General features: G+C 41.5%; 1 protein-coding gene and 1 long non-coding RNA gene across 4 annotated transcripts; one reads left to right on the top strand and one right to left on the bottom strand.

The window, feature by feature from the left end:
* Window positions 1–70: 70 nt before the first annotated feature.
* Window positions 71–16,114, bottom strand: tnfrsf19 (tumor necrosis factor receptor superfamily, member 19). Of its 2 annotated transcripts, none has more exons than XM_077541816.1 (10): window positions 15,797–16,114; window positions 15,085–15,178; window positions 14,687–14,800; window positions 8,634–8,812; window positions 8,412–8,497; window positions 2,798–2,962; window positions 2,547–2,687; window positions 2,171–2,261; window positions 1,200–1,384; window positions 71–506 (listed from the first exon to the last, which is right to left on the bottom strand). In XM_077541816.1, exons 2-10 carry the CDS (start codon window positions 15,148–15,150, stop codon window positions 502–504), a joined length of 1,032 nt encoding a protein of 343 aa, XP_077397942.1. In that variant the 5' UTR covers window positions 15,151–15,178; window positions 15,797–16,114; the 3' UTR covers window positions 71–501. The 2 variants fall into 2 exon arrangements, with proteins under 2 accessions (XP_077397942.1, XP_077397943.1); XM_077541817.1 differs by having other exon boundaries at window positions 2,559–2,687; window positions 15,797–16,113.
* On the top strand, window positions 388–9,333 carry LOC144033615 (uncharacterized). Of its 2 annotated transcripts, none has more exons than XR_013288018.1 (4): window positions 388–1,387; window positions 2,554–2,745; window positions 2,820–2,945; window positions 8,638–9,333. It is a non-coding gene; the product is annotated as an uncharacterized LOC144033615 (long non-coding RNA). The 2 variants fall into 2 exon arrangements; XR_013288017.1 differs by having other exon boundaries at window positions 390–1,387; window positions 2,817–2,945.
* Window positions 16,115–17,288: the final 1,174 nt, after the last annotated feature.

Genomic DNA, 17,288 nt, shown 5'->3' with positions numbered 1-17,288 from the left:
GCAGCTCTTGGATTGGCTCTGCTGATGCAGGTGTACCTACTAATGTGCCCAGTGAGCAAAATAATGACCATTTGTCTGTTCCAGTGTTTTATTTACAAAGGTGTAAAACAGGTAAATGGACCATCAACACTACAATACAAATGCAGCACATGATCAGTCATGTCTATGTTACAAAAATATGCATCTATTTACTATTGTACATTATCCACAAGTCAGTTGAACAATCCTTTCGCATGTTCGTAAGATTGTCTTCAATGTGCATTACTTCTTTTCACGTCACATGTTGCAACTTTATATGCCACCTGCTGGACCGGTGACCACTTCATATCGTGGCTTTTGTTTGTACTTTGTTTGGCCTCAGAGGTCAGCTGCGACCACACCGGAGAGTACATCAAATGGGAGAAGGGGGAGGGAGTGTTGAGTTGAGTCGTGTGAAAGGAGATCCGGCCACCGCCGCCGTTGTTGGTGAGTCCAAGCTGCTGGAAGCCAAAGCAATGCGTGTCATCCTGGAAGACGAAAGCCAACATGCACTGATTAGTAACATAACTGAGCTGTGCCAGACACAGGACCACTTTCAAGTCGGCTCTTCTTTCTTGTACCAGCTGTTCTTCATGCATACACATGCCATCACTTTAGCCTTCTGCCAACAGTACACTTCCTTTTCAGAGGCACCTTTTCAAGAAATATTGTTCCCTGCATGTATGTACATCTTTAGCACCCTCGCTATATTAAGGATTTGTCAGCAATTGCTTTTAATATTGTTTTACTGGAAGACAAGCTGCGAAATCGAAGTGTGAGTATTGTAACGTTGTCATTTTGTTAGCATTCAGCTAGGAGACATATTTTCTTTTATATGTCCGTTTGACAGGAAACAGCTTTAAGCAAGCACGCCTTGCCTCTTATTCGGTAATTTAAAAAATTAGGGTCTCTATACCGCAGATTTTCACCCATTGTGTGCGGTTCTAAAACGTATCCCACGCCACAGACAGTGGTTCACTGTATTAAGTTGATGTATTTTTTTGTGTGGTGGACAAAGAGGCCGCCGTTCATCGTTAGCATGTTGCTCTCATTTCTTGTCAATCAAGTCATTTAGCAGTTTGGTTTTAGGCAACTCATTTCACACATCATCAAAGAGATCTAAAACACTCCAAACGGCATCATCCATAAGTCATATTCAAGGAAAAAGTCACTTCACTCACCCTCTCTGGTCAACGGCAGCTGCTCGCTTGGTTTTCTCTCGGGGGAATTCGCCCTCGGGCCGTGCCCTCCCGCCACTCCATCGTTATCTTCTTCAGAAGCTTCTGGAGTCCGTAAACCTGACGAGATGGCCTCTGTGGACCCGGTCTGCGCATGTCCTGCCAATTCGTCGTCCCGCTCCGAGTTCCTGGTAGGCATGACAGAAATTATTGACACGAATCGGCCGGCGGGCTGCACCCTACCGCGATTTGATTTTCAAGCTTTGTTCTTTACTTCAAAGCTTTGAAATAATGTCAAATTGAATTGTAACATAGGTGAGTGCAGAGGAGCTGACGCATAACATTTTAGTTATGTAGTTATGGTAATTACAACGTGTAACTAGCCTGACAAGCTTTGTGCTTATGTATTCCTTAGATATATAGTGATTTGAGTCAAAATGCACACCACCTGCCTCACTTAGGCATTAGAAAGCAATCGGTGAAGGGCAGTTGAATGAAAATCGTACTGCTACTCTTATTATTATTAAAAACAAACTAAGGATGGGCACTGGATAACATTTTCTTGATGAACTATGGGTCAAATTAAAATGGACCCAATGATTGATTGTAAAATGTTTTTAAAACTATATGTTCAATGAATTAAAAAACTGCTAAATATTACTGGACTAGGTAATGTAAATGGTAGGTGGGTTGGATTGAAGTGCAGAACAGACTATGTGGCCAATGTTATTTTTAATAGGATGGGGGAAATGTTCTGAACTCCTGTTTCCATGCCAATGTTGCACTAATTCTTTGGGTAGCAAACAATTCCACACAATTAACAGAATTGGGTGATCAATTCATCATTAAGATTGTTCCTAGTAATGATGAAAAGAACAAAAAAAATATTGCATTGTACTTTAGAACTAAACTACCTGACTAAACTAGCTAGTAAACCTCTTCTGATTCGGCAGGCGTGTTGGTTGCCATTTTACCTGTCATTGAGGCTGTTGTGAGAGCGGAAGTGTACATTGTCCAGACTGCAGTTCTCCTCGCAGCACAGCGATGGGATCAGGTGGACTGGACCTGAGCAGCACACAAACAAACAGTGTGATGAGGTCATATGACACGTGGAAATCATAAACACTGAATTGAATGTACTATCTGAAAAAAAAAAATCTGAGATAATAATGGCCACCAGCAGTATTCACGCACAAATATTTGATTAAAATTTTTCTTTTCTTTTTTCATTTTAAATCAGATAAGTGAGTCATGTGAACTGAGGTTCAAATCTTGGTCCAATATTGAATCCAAATAATGTACAAGTGTACCTAATGAAGTGGCCGGCAATACGCCTATGTGTGCTTTTACCATCTAGCATACCACATGTGTGCCCGGGCCCAAGGTGACACTGGCAGCAGGCCCCCTGGGGGAAGTCTTGGAGCCAGCGCGGGTCCAGGCAGGACATCTCGGCCCCGCTGTATGGACAGTCCTCAGACCTCAGAGACACCGCTGGTTAAACAAGTTGCACAAATGACAACACAGACCATTTAGAAAAGAACTGTGCATGGTACATACTTGTTGCTTCTACATTCAGCCAACTTTTCAATGTTGTGACTCACCACTGGGCTTTTTCTCCAGCAGCTGCCTCTTACAGTAGATGACGCACAGGACCAGCAGGGCCAGCAGCACCGTAGCCAGAGCGCTGCAGATGACCGCAGCCAGGGCCATATCACGAGGGCTGGTCACCACCGGAGGCAGTGGCACCAGGTTTACTCGCCCGCTGCCTACACACAGTTTTCAATCAGTGTGAACCACCAAGTCTCACATTCAATTAGCACGGGCTGACATGCACGGTTTTGTTGAACAACAATTGTAACACGAAAGGACTTTTTAGTCTTCTGAGTTGTTTCAATGGCAATGCAGTTGTGATGTCACGGTTGGCTCCACCTCTACGACTACTTCGTGCTACTCACTTTCAATACAGCAATGTAATTTAATGTAAGTTGAAACCAAAAGTTTGTATTCGCTATATAAAAAAGCCACCTTATTTTACTCACATGAAATCAGACTAAACTTTTCATACTCTAGGTCAATTAAGATTACCAAACTTATTTCTAGTTGCTAAATACCAGAAGAATGACAAAATAATTGTTTTCTTTTTTTCATTCCTTTCTTCAAGTGATAAGTTTACATTACATGCAGTAAGATTAGTATGATATTGGATTTATGGAGTTGCACATAAGTTTAAACACCATAGTAATCCCTAGCCATCATTAATGCTCAGGAAGGAGATGGGTTCTGTGTCCCTGGGTTGAACTTGCTTTGGTCCAAATTCCGAAATGTGCATATCAACCCAGGAACAAAAGAAAATGACCTTGTGGAAATGCTGGCTGAAGATGGTAAGAGTTTGCCATTATCACAGTTAAACAAATACTATACTGACATTGGCTGAAAGGCCTGTCTGCCAGGAAAAAGACATTACTCCAAAAGAAACAGTTTGCAAATGCACACAGGGACAAAGACCTTGATTTTTGGAGACATGTCCTGTGGTCTGACAAAGCTAAGAAATTATCTCTGGCCATAATGAGCATCGTTACATTTTTGTTTTTTGTTTTTGTTTTTTGGAGGGGGTTGTATCTTACAAGCTTGAGAACACCACTATTCCAACTATGAAATACGGGGGTGGCAGCATCATGTTTTGTGCCGTGTGGTTGTCTGGCGACCAGTTCAAGGTGTACCCTGCCTACCGCCCAAACACAGCTGGGATAGGCTTCAGCATGTCCACAAGCCGAGTGAGGATCAGAAAAAATAAAGTAATTAGCTTTTATGTTAGATGAGTTAGCAGATCACCTGAATGTGACGTGCTTATGGCTCAAAATACTTGTCTCTGATCTTCATCATTGAATTTTAGCAGATGGTTCGGAGAAAGGGTTACTTGAGGTTACATAAGACAGACTCATCAGTTATGTCAAATAAAATTGAGAGGCTCCCGAGAGAGTAGAATGTATGTGAAAGCCCTCAATGCTTTTGGGGCACATTCACCTTAAAAAGGAGCTTGCACAAGGCAATTGCTCTTTGTTATGTAATATAAACAGCGCTTCCTCCTTTGGCACTTTGGGCAGTCAGCTACATAGGGGATACGGGTATCTTAACATTCCTCAAATGAAGTTTAAAAACCAGATTCAAATCTCTGAGACAGCGAACAAGTTAAAGACCTACATCAATCACTATTGCCACATTTCTGCAGCAAGACGTGGCTAAAATAGTAAATGAATGTGTAATGATTATAGTGAAGGAAAGCCCAGCTAACCTGTTCACGCAACACACGTGCATCATAAAAGATGTTAGACTAAGCTGATCATGACAAAGTGTCATCCTATTATTTATATAAGAATATCCTCTTGAAAGATGGATCACTGAACTTTATTTGACAAATCTGTTCGATGTGGCTATTGTCCTGGTTCAATCCATTCCATCCAAGAGGAACATCATCTGCTCTCACAACACAAAAGGAAGTCTGTTATCAGACGCCAAGCAGCTGCAGAAAATAAACAGCAGTCCATTGAAGAGCGCTCACCTGCTGATTGTATCTCCACACAACCCAGCCGACTAAACCGCGTGTCTTTCTCATGGGCTCCCCCGCCTCCAGTCTGGAGCTTTGATTTGTGCCTTGCAAACACTTTCAACAGAAGTTTGACCCTGAACTCTAAAAGACGACCACACATCGCTTACTTTACGAGGGGGGCATTCCTCACGCTAACTCCTTTTGACTTTGTTAACATGGTCGTAAAGGCAACCGTGGAATGTGAGAACACTTTTAGCAGTTTAGATTTAAGTCATTCTAGTGGTTACCAACCTACAACTTTTACAGTACATATCCACAATTGAATACAAGACATGTGTAAATAAGTGTCCTCCAGGCATCATTATTCTGCTCAATTTAACACTGGCATGGAAGCAGGAGTTCAGAATAGTCACACAGATTTATCCGTCCCCTCAAATATAAGAATAACTAATTGATTGTTATTACTTTTCTAAAGTTGATTAAAACTATGCATTATTACGATATAAAACGGCAGACCAAAGGTACAATGAAAACCGCAGAGGCCCCAAAATTGAATCCTGTGGAACACCATTGCACATATTCATCCGACTACGACCACTTTATTTTTTTTGATCGACATAGTTAGTATGAAGCATTACAATAAAAACAAATTACACGACGTACCATCACAACATGTGCAAGTCAACTACTGAGTGCACCAAATTCCCTGCAGCACAGATAGGCCAAGCAATGTAGCGATGAATGATCACCTGCAGCCAATGATGGCCAAGCAGGGCGTATCATCACAAATTATTTGAGTCGGGTGTGTGTCTTGACCTCCGCCGAACCCCTGGGGTTCGATCGCACCCAGGTTAAGAACCAGTGACCTAACATATGCAAGTGCATATTTCCATGAGCACTTTGCCAACTTTTTTGAAGTAATATGTGAGGCTTCAATTGATGAACAGATTATCCCGTAAAATAGGCCAAAGTATCTTTGCAGTGTTTTAGCTTGTGTGGTACCACTAAATAATGACAGACCACTAATATGTTAATGAATGACTTTGGTAAATGTGCTTTTGAATAGATTGAAGGCTCTGTTTAATGCTTCGTTCAGAGTCAGACCAAACCGAAAATAAGGCCTGGCATTGGTAGGGAATGCTTCCTGTTACTTCCCAGTGTGACTGTGTGTACATGATTTAAGGAAGCATTGAAGCAAGTCGACATGATTGAGTTTGTGGATGCCGTTTGCCGTTTGATGTTTACGTTGATTTGCTCGAACAGAAGCTGCAAGCCTCCTGTTTTTTTTTTGTTTTGTTTTTTTTGGGGGGGGGGGTTGATGATGATGATGATGATGATGATGAAAAACCTGGGACTTCCTCCCTGAAGTATATTCTATGTTATAGGGCTAGATTTGAAAACTTTTGCCATATTTATGACTTCAACAGAAGCTATAAATCTCCCTTTGGACTATTGCATAAATTCAGCAACAACCCATGCAGGTCTAACGAATAATGTGCATCTCTGCATGCCAGAGTGCATTTTCACGGTCTGCTCTGCTCTATCATGACAGTGAAAAAGCTCAGCAGATGAAACCCATTAGAGGCTTAAGGAGTCCATAAAACACAATCTTATTTTGACTTGGCCAAAAAAAGTCACTTGAGGAAAGGGAGGAGAAAGAAAAGAGGGTTGCTTTAAAATTTACGGTCCACGCCAGAGGGTGACGACCTCCCCTTCACAGCTGCAATGCTGCCGCGGGCCAGTGAGGCCTATTAGAATAATCTTGCCTTTCAGTTTTCACCACCCTTCTCGAGATAACACTGGATGGAAGCGGCGAGGCTTTCAAAAAGTTGGAAAAGCTCCACTGAGAGTCCCTGCAGGAGCTAACGGCCAGCTATGTTCTCACACAATGGCTGTTTTGTTTGAAGGCCTCCTCCTGTATCACAATTGGACGCTGCATAGCTGGACCGTCAGAGGGCCAAGGCAAATATCAATACTGGCCACAACAACAACAAATACAAGAGCACACAAAATTGTTTGATTAGATAGCTTTGTTTCCCGCACTAAGGACTTGAAAACAAAAAATTTTAACACATCGTCGCTAAACCTGGCCAGGACCCCTCTGAAGCAACAGTTTGCCAAAACCCTCCTCGGAAACAGCTGCCATCTCCTCTACAAACAGGAAGTCACACTCAATTACCAAAGGTTTGAGTTGACTTGCCTCTTTGTTTTATGTGGAAACCTGAAATCATTAACTACCTCTAATCGCTGGAGGAGAGAAGATAATTGAATCTGAGGCCGAGTGGAAAGTTAGCCTTGCTTGACCTCTTGCCTCCTTTTTGTGTGGCCGACATGCACAAATTACTTAAACTAACAAGGTTTCAACCTAGGAGTTGCAATATTAACAAGCACAGGAGTTACCGTAGATAAGTCAAATGCCCCTGAAGTCATACTTTTCGGAGTTGAACAAAACTTATAAATATAATGTGACATATAAGCTACACAGCCTAAAAATGAGAATCTGAAGAATGAGCTCCACAAGTTTATTTGAATTTTTATTGTGATAGCACTACAGTAGATTACGTATTGCGTATTAGGGGCCACTTATAAATATATTTTTTAGAGGGTGGGGGCAATATTGTGAGAAAAAAATGGCAAATTTGCCACTTTCTGAAGTGGCAAATTTGCGAGAAAAAGAATAGTAAATTTGCGAGTTTAGAAAGTGGCAAATTTGCGACTTTCTAAAGTGGCAGATTTGCGAGAGAAAAAAACACTCAAATACACATAGCGTACTACTTGAATGCTTATGCCAATACTTGTCCCATTAACCACCAATGAATCCTCAAATGGTTAGACGCTACGTGTATTTCTCATAAGTTTGAGTTCTTTTCTCGCAAATCTGCCACTTTATACACTCGCAAATTTGCCACTTTTTAACCTTGTAAATTTACTAGTTTTTTCTCACAAATTTGCGACTTTCTAAAGTGACAAATTTCTTCTTCAAGTTTTCTTCTACCAATATTGCCCCCACCCTCTAAAGAAATATATTTATATGTGGTATAAATACAGGCTGGTGGGTGGGGTTTTAGGGGAAAAAATCACCACCACACATTAACAGAAGCCCAGAGGTATATATTGAGAAGGAGTTCATGTGTATAAATCCTGTATTTATATATTGCATTTTCCTGAGTGAAAACGGAAGACCGTGCCTTTAAAAACACACACACACACACACACACACACACACACACAAGAATGGAATGTACATAATTTGGTTATTTCAATGCACTGTTTTAAATTTATTTATACGTTGTATAAGAAAAAGTGTAATGCATGAAGCCAATTTCTGCCACCAAACGGGTGAGTACGTTAAATTTTGTGATTTTATTTGGTCTTATTATACAGCATTTAACTTAGTTGAGAATGGTAAATGTTACTGTAAATACTGCTTGTACAGTTAAATAAAGATTTTATAATAACTTTGGAAGAAATGTATTACATTGCTTTGCTATGGGAATCAATAATCGCTTAGAGATGACAACAAAATGGAGGCTAGCAAGTGTCCATTCAGAAATTCCGTTTGACTTTGAAGTATCCACTGACTGTATCCATGAGAACATGATATACAGTATCCCGGTGATGACAAGCAATGTGTGGGACAAGGTAATGGGAAAGTGCAAGGTACTTACATTGAGGCTCATACGGAGGCGGGGGTTCTCCACAGGGTATACACTCCATGTCTTGGAAGCCACTTAATTTTGTCTTCCTATAATATCTGTTGAGAAACACAATTATAATCTTCCTCAAAATGTGACAAATGTCAGAATCTTTATAATTACGATCACATCCAACAATTTGTCCAGACATTTTTGGTGTGTGAATCTTCTACAATGCTGCGTTTGTGCTCTCACCCAGGCAGACACTCTCCACACACAGCATTGCTGGTCGTGGAGCAGTTGCTCTTCTGGAAGCGGTTGATGAGTCCACAGTCCAGACAAGGCTTACACTTCTGGAGACTCCGGTCTTCCTTGAAGCGACTGCTCCTGCACGGCACACACCGGGCATCTTCTCCATAACCGAAGCCACATTCCTGCAGGGATTAAAGAAAGAAAGACACTGGGTGAGAGGTGGGGTTGGTGCAGCTGGTGAGAAAGAGGGCTTGAATGTGGACTACCGGCTGTGCGGAATTGAAGAATGAACTTAGCTCATGGGATCAGAGGAGAACAATGGCCTGCCTCTTTCGAGAGTCCATCTTACACCGGCAATAATCTCCTTGACTTTCTAAAACTGAATGATCAGCCTTCCACTGGAAGACCCAGAAAGGTCATACATTTGAATAATAAAGGCTGTGAGGAACTCCCACTGTTGTATCATGGCACCTTTATAACCACGCGGTTGTGCCCTTCTGTCACACACACAGGGTGTCCTGTTGATTGAGAGGGCACCAAGTAAAGGAAACACTTAAAGGGGAAGTCAAGTTTCATCATTACTCACAAATCTGTTTAGAACTATGGGGAAATCAGCTTGTTTTCAACATGGCCCTGGTTGATGTGATCTCTTATACTCTGCTGCCACCTGTTGGCCGTTTTTGTAATTAATACCATTGCTTCACCCATTCTCTGCAGTTGAGAGGCTGCATCAAAGCCTTCTTTATGCTCTAGCATAAACAAACAAAAACGTAAAAATATGTCTATGGGTCACATAAAACATTTAAAATAGAACGTATTCATACGTTTTGGGAGCAAATGAGTTAATGTTGCGCAGGTCTCAGGTAACAGCCAATCACAGTGCATCTTCGGAAAACAGGTGAGCTCTGATTGGTTATTGTGTGTGCCCTGAGCAACATTGATGTCATCTTCAGTTGACAGCCAGTGGCAAAATGGACGCCCCGTGATGGATAAAATGACTGGATTTTGTTTCATAACTTGTATTCCACAAATGTAATATTAATCCGAATGTTATGTTTAGACTAGTGAGGACACATGTAACATATTATTGTCAAGAAATGTTTAAGGTTGACTTCCACTTTACAAGGACACAAGGATTAAAGAGAGAGAAAATACAGTTCATACGCCTTTTAATGTGCTGGGTGGAATGATGCTCAGTAACATTATCAGTAGTAGTTGCCCACTGGTACCACACAGGCCTCACATTTCCTTGGCAATGTACAAGTGATGGGACGGCACATCACTGAGTTGGAGGGCTTGGGTGATATCATACATTGACAGCTGCCCTGTTGTCCAGTGTTGTAATGTCAAGCTTGGACAACACACAGGGAAGGCCTCGCTCATATATCATTAAAGTGAAGGTCAGCTTCAAACAGCTCTTCCCTTCTCTCCTCGCCCGTGTCCCATTTCACTGCCCGGGCATGCAGTCTTGCTGGAATGTGGGCACAAGACTTTGGTATGGGGGTTGGGGAAGTAAGCTGGCCAGAAATGAAAAGGGATTTTCGAGGCAAAGATGTGACACGGCGATGGCACCACGGAGGAGGAGGAATGCAGCCTTCTGAAAGCAAACACATGCAAGCTCGATACTAAACCCTTGGGTCAAGCTTAGCCGGAGGTTCAGCAGCTTAGGATGGACTACTGCAGCTGTTGTTATGAGCGTTCCATTTAAGGCCTTGCGGAATGAATGAGACGGAAGAAACGTTTGTGAAACAGAGGGTGACTGATGAGTGATTATGGTCATAAAAGGCAAAATATGGATGACGTGTCTGGCTCCAGCTGCTGGGAAACGTGTCTCTCTCTGTACAAGCAGAGGGTGGTCTAGGGTGGAAATGTCTTCACTTGTGGGTTTCACTTCCACAAGAAGCCCCTATCCACTGAGGATTCATGGCTTGGCACTGGCACAAGCTGGGGCTATGGGGCACCGAATGACAGTACGGGGGGCTTCTGTCACATACAGTCGATACAAACAGTGCCCAGTGCACAAGAACAAAAAGAAAACGGAGCCAACTTCTGCTTCTCTGATCCCGGCAGAGCTGAACATCACAAGGAGTGATCAGTGTCCTCTTTCATCCCAGCCAACAAAAGGCCACCAGAACTAACACCCTGCACTGCAACTAGCTGACATGACACTACACTCAAAGATCAAAGTGGTCCAAAACGCTACATGATTAGAATACTACGGACAAGTATAAGAACTGAAGACGGAACTGAGGGACGGCCTGGTTTGTAATGTACATTGTAGTCCATCAGAAGTGTTGCACTCCAATTTTTCCACACATTCATCAAGCATGCCTTTATGGCCCTTGCTTAGTGCACCAGCAGCTGGAACAGAAAATAGCCCCAACACAGTTTTAGACAAAATTGTTATTAGGCCTATTATTTATTTATTTTACATGGGAAGTCAACCAAAAAACGTTTTTGACAATAATGTATTCTATGCAGTCCCACTAATCTAAATATGGTATTCTGGTTAATATTGTTTTAGTGGAATACGAGTTAAGCATCCAAATCCAGCTGTTTTTAATCCATCTCAGGGGGCGGCCATTTTGCCACTTCCTGTCGAATGAAGATGACATCAATGTTGCTCAGGAGCAACTGTGATGTCATCTCCAAAATGGCCGCCCCCTGAGATGGATAAAAGTGGCTGGATTTTGCTTTATAACACATATTCCAAAAATGCAATATTAATCAGAATGTCATGTTTAGACTAGTGAGGTCACATATAACATAATATTGTCAGGAAATGTTTAAGGTTGACTTCCACTTTAATAGAAAGAAACATGATGTCATAATAAAACATCTCTTTATGCTTTACTAAAAAGTGTAAGAATAGCAACACACCTACAGCCCTGTTGAAATCAACCGGTTTTGGGTGGTTGGTCTTGTCTCGTGAAAACGTGCCACTACTTTTCTACTACAGGGTGTGCCAACTGAGCCTTGAATTTGAATTGCATATTCAAAGAAAAATGCGCCCATAAAGTCAGCTACAGCATCGACTGTTAGCGACATGCCATTAGTGTGCAGATCTACAGGAAAAAAACAAAAAAAACAAAAAAATCACGTGGTGAGAGAGCAAGTAGTGCAGTCGCCCAAAAAGCAACTAAAAAGTGAAGCCATAATATATGCACTTTAAAATTCAAGGGGTCTATTCCAACTCTAATTGACTAATTAAGACATGTCTCAATACATTTGTCCAGACAGTGTTCTTGTTTGGTCAAGGGCACTGATATTAACATCAGTGCAGAGGAAGTATGTTCACACAGAGATATTTGTGAGATTAGCTAGGAATCACATGGGGGAGATCAGTCATCTGATCTGTAATGAAGCAATTAGGAACACAATTGTTAGTTACAGCCAACCATTCTCCCTGAGAATAAAATATTGCTGTTTTAATGTGGCCGTTTCTGATGCTTCTGTTGCTAAATAATTTGGTCTTTCACCCAAAAAGTCCTTTGCTCTACCAGTATTACTGAAGGAGGAAGTATTAGAGGCTTGCAAGATGTCGACACATCAAAGTAATGTGCCTGCCTTTTTGGAAACTGGCCCTTTTCCAACCTGCACTTAGACTGAAATTCATTTCCCTCTCCTTCACGCTTGACACATTTATTTAAAAAAAAAAAAAACACGATTCCTTAAACAACATGAATGAGCGAATGAAATATGGTTGAGACAAAAAGCTTGTAATGGATGTTGCCTCTCTGTGGGTGGTTCTTTTTTCTACAGTCAGTGTGAAGGGGCTAATTGATGTTTGCCAGCCTCAACGCAGTTTCCAGAGGCAAACTTCCATTGCTAACTGGGGCACATTCCTTTGGGATCTCTATGGCAGCTGCACAGAGGGAATCCAAAAGTCTTGCTTCCCTCCTAAATAGTCACATCTGAATATGGACAGCTTGTCTTGGTTACAGAGCTCAAACTAGAGGTTGTTCCTTGGGAAACTTTCTCTGAGGGCAGGCCTGGGGTCTCTGCTGTGAGCCGGCATTCTGCTACCTTCAGAGAAAGAATGAGGCAGCCAATTATTAACCAGGACCCCAGGGTGCTAGCGGCATTCATGCCTGTGAAAGCCCGCAGAGGCACAAGCACAGTGTGCGTCCGTTCACACTGGCATTAAAGGCAACTGGAATTAAATGCACGTGTGCAACACATGTCAAGACTAAGAGTTTATTTTCACCAGTTCTTAATGCAGAGGTGCAGCGCAATATGTCATAAGCCAGTTTGCAAAGTTTTGTTAAGATTACGCTCTTGTGTTTTATGTTGTACATTCGGCTTTAGGGTTTTTTGGGGTTTTTTTTTGTGTCTTTTATACATGTGGGGCCCAAATACTACATATATACTATATACACAATACATCGCAAGCCACATCATGTACACAATCTAATAAGAACCAACACATGTACTGTATTGAAATTCTGCTTCAACCAAGATGATTGATTTGTGCAGATTTTTATATTATTTACAATTTACAAAGGAAGTCAAGTCAAAAATGTTATTTACCATATGTTGTATGCACTCCCACTAGTCTAAATTCTGATTAATATGGTGTTTATGGAACATGAATGAAGCAAAAAGAAAATCTACCTGTTTCTATCCATCTCAGGGAGCGGCCATTTTGCCACTTGCTGTCGCCTGAAAATTACATCACAGAGCCTAAGGGCCCATCTTGCGAACGCCACATGCCCAAACCCAGTAAACAGTAGTGCAATAGTACATACTGTAAATAAATACTTAGGTGTATCATTCCATCTTGTGATTGGATGATCGGTTTATTTATACCTGCTGATTGGCCCCAAAATTCCTAATCGTGTAAAGAAGAAATACACCTGTTTCCAAGCAAAGACCAGGCCTCTATTGTTTGCGAGCTTGAGCTTTTTAATAGCCGTTCAGCAGAGCAAAAACACATGTGGCATAGACGCTATCTGTTTCAACTCACAACCTTGAATAAACTCAGCTCCTCATCGACATAAAAAACACCCCAGAACAGTCTGGATGTATCACGTCGACATACTTCCTTGACACCAATTACTACTTCCCAAATAGCCATGGCTGTTCAACCACCGACTGAGGATAACTTCCACTGGGGGGGGGGGAGTGAATTTATGAATAGCCAACTGTGAATAGGTGTGATTCACTGTGCTTGTACTGCAACCACCAGAAGCACTGTTAATTCAGCTTCAACAACCAGTTTTCAAGTTAAAAGAGGAGAATGACTCATCCTGAGAGAATGACTCTGATCAATAAAACACTGGGATTTAAAATGTCTGAACTGAACATTTTGAGATTCTCCCTTACCGATAAAATAATGATTAAAAAACAAAACAAAACAAAAAACATACAATCACATTAAGTAATGTATTCATTTCAATCGTGACTGGTAGTAATAATGTACTCATCTTTCCATCACTGTCTATACTTGCACAAGTAGAGAAATAGCTACAGCCAGAAAGGAAAGCCTTGACTCACCAACCTAAGTTGACACTACAGAGGCCTGTCCATACAAAACATCCAAATAAATACACTAAACTACAGTTGTGGAAAGAAAAATCCATGAGCAACCCTGAAAGCGGCAAGCTTAGGCATGGCTTCAAAAAGCGGAGACAATGAGTTGGAGAGGGTGCCACAGGGAGATGGGAAACAATGGTGGCCATTCAGCTGGAGAAGGTCAAAAGTATGGGTGTGACTGAATAAAGACAGGTCGTGTTGGGTTAAAGCTAATAACAGCTTGGCTGTTTTCCACATGAATGAGAGGAAGTCATTAATAATGTTGCCTGCCTGGATATGATGGACTTTTCTAAACATTCTTTGCTTGAACTCAACTGTTTCTTTTTTTCTTTCTTTTTTTTTTTTACGTGACTAATCCAACCAACATTTGTTTTGCAGTGAACGGAAGTTGCTAAAGCAGCAGTGTAATGGATCCTGTAAGGTGGGATACAAAATAAACAGTCTTCCGGCAAATATTTTAAGTCAACTTTTTGCAAGAGAGAAAACACACACACACACACAATATTTTTTTTTTCCCCGACCTTTGATAGCTCCTGTCCCGCATCGCATTGCTTGCAGGGTTTACAATTCCCAAACTGGTCCTTGTACTCCTGCTCTCTGCATTCTCTGCTCTCCTCTTCAGCCCTTGCAGGAATCTGCGCAAGACAGACATTTGGTGGAAGACAGTTAAGAAATGTCCGCATCTCACCAATGATACTGAGAAGATGTCTGATAATGAACTCCACTTTTATTTAAAAAAAATAATAATCTGACTCAAGCAATGAACCCAATAATGTAACGAGCAGAGTTATGATACTCAGCATTATCTGTCATCAAGTCATTAAAAATCGATAAACACCGTGTATGAGAAATGCACATGTTTTTTATATCAAGCAGAGTGAGTATGCATTTACTTGAAATGAGAAAAACACTCACTTACCAGAGCTGAATATAGGAGCTGTACAATAATTACAAGAGAGATTGAGTTTTGAATCATCCAGACCATCGTGCTGAGCTACTTCTGTAGCTTGCATCTGAAAATGAGGCAAAACATAGTTGGAGTTGTCTTTCTGTTGTATTCTTAGGTAGGGAACACTTTACATTCAGGGGCCATTGCAGTTTTTAGAAAGACAGTTTTTAAGGGCCGTGCATATATTTAGAGAAAACAATGAAATGATTGAACAAATGTTTATTTTTTGTAGATTACAATTATTAGTGGGTCAAGTTCTGCATATTTGTTTGAGAAATTGCATGGCGGACTGAATCAACTGCGAGGATGCTGCTGCTGTTCAAGTTCAACTGCAGTCAATGTATCTTGGGGGGGGGACGGGGGGTCCTCATTTTACTTTCTAATTCACATTACAAACATTAGTCGACATATTACTAATGGACATCTGCAACCTGGCTAAATTAAGGCGACAAACACAACAGCAGCCCCTTAAATACTTAAAATTTAACTTCAGCACAGAGACTCACCAGAATAGCATCAAAAGTCAACTTTTTAATTCATTGCTGAGCTAATGTGTTACGAAAGGCTAAATTGTTTTTTCAGTTAGTGCTCGTGTGTTGACATGATTGCAGTGTTCCGCCGCCTACACAAACTATGATTAACCCGAGGCAAGAAAACATTTCAATTCATTTAAACGTCATACCTGCTAGCTAACAGATAGTGGGTCCAAATTAAAGTCTCGACCAGTCCGGGAGGAGGCTTTGTTGTGGTGTCGCTCGCCGGTCCACTCAACACGTCCGCGGAGCTGAAGAGTTCTTCCGTCTCTCACTCTGCAGTCTGCAGTGGTGCACATGAAAGCAGCAGCTTGGACAAACTCGGCGCCCAGATCAAAGGCGGAGCAGAGGAGGGAGTCGTCTGATTTGAGATCAGCAGATCGCGTGTCAGAACTTCAGACGCAGCATTAGTCAACATTAAGTCTGATCTGAGACCAGCCAGATCGCAAAGCTGCTCTGTAATCGCACGCTTCTGAAATGCTCTCACGTGCACTCCTGAAATGCCTTTCAGTCTACACACATAACTGAGTTTTCTTCCCTTTATTTGTTTATCCCCATAAAAACTACACTGGGGGCAAAAAGTCTTAGATTTACCTTATTCAAACTTTTGTCGATTGCACAGGATTAAAGTGTAGCAAATTTTGCAGTTTTTCAAGCGGAAGATTTTTTTTCTTTTCTTTTCTTTAGCCTCAACAGTGGTTCAGGCTGATAGCAACATAATAATTATTTACTGATATACACAGGCCGTGAGCGACCCGAACACACCCAATGGCTATCATTCATGGGCTTGTATTGTTTAGTAGCTCTGTACCTGGTTACTGTAATGCAGGGGTGGCAAACTGCGGTCCTCGAGGGCCGGTGTCCTGCAGGTTTTGCAGATTTCCCTACTCGAAGTACAGCTGATTCCAATTAACAGGCTCGTTATCAGGTTTCTGCAGAGCTTGCTGATGAGCTGATCATGAATCAGCTGTGTTGAAGAAGGGAAATATCCAAAACCAGCAGGACTGCGGCCCTCGAGGACCGGATCTCGCCACCCCTGCTGTAATGTAATCCTTTTCATACATCCAAGATTTCTGTTGTACTTTGCCGTGTTCATGACATGCACCTCTGCTAACTACTGTGACACTCTGCAAATACTATATATACATATATACACTCTGTTTAACTAAATTTGTGCTCCGAAACTGGGTTGATGTAAAATCTAAAATGGTGCATCCCTGCCATCTACTGGCGGTTGTGCATCAGTAAAGTTGTTTCCAAGCTTGAAATTCACAGTTGAGAGAATGTCAAAACGTATTTTTTCAGTGCCGTGATAGGGGCTAAAACACACCACTGAAATAATCATTTGTCAGTTTTCTTTGAGGCACAACATGCATGGTAAAACTGACCAAAAGTATTGAGATGCTACTAGTGTAGCTGCTACAGTAGCTGACTCTCAAGATTCATGCAGGCTCAATTTCCAGTCACAGGTGATTTTCAGATCATTATTCAGATTGTAATGTTTACCTCTACAGTTGTTACACACACCCTGAAGAAAAAATTGTGCTCTTGTGAAATGGGTGTAAACCTAAAATATGTACTTCAAGGCAGCACGGCGAGCTAGTTACGCGTCAGTCTCACTTCTGGGATTTTGGGTTTAAA

The sequence above is a fragment of the Festucalex cinctus genome, chromosome 13, assembly GCF_051991245.1.
Source record: "Festucalex cinctus isolate MCC-2025b chromosome 13, RoL_Fcin_1.0, whole genome shotgun sequence".
Lineage (NCBI taxonomy): Eukaryota > Metazoa > Chordata > Actinopteri > Syngnathiformes > Syngnathidae > Festucalex > Festucalex cinctus.
Note: the sequence above shows the minus strand (reverse complement) of the source record. Positions and strands in the feature narration are given on the sequence as shown.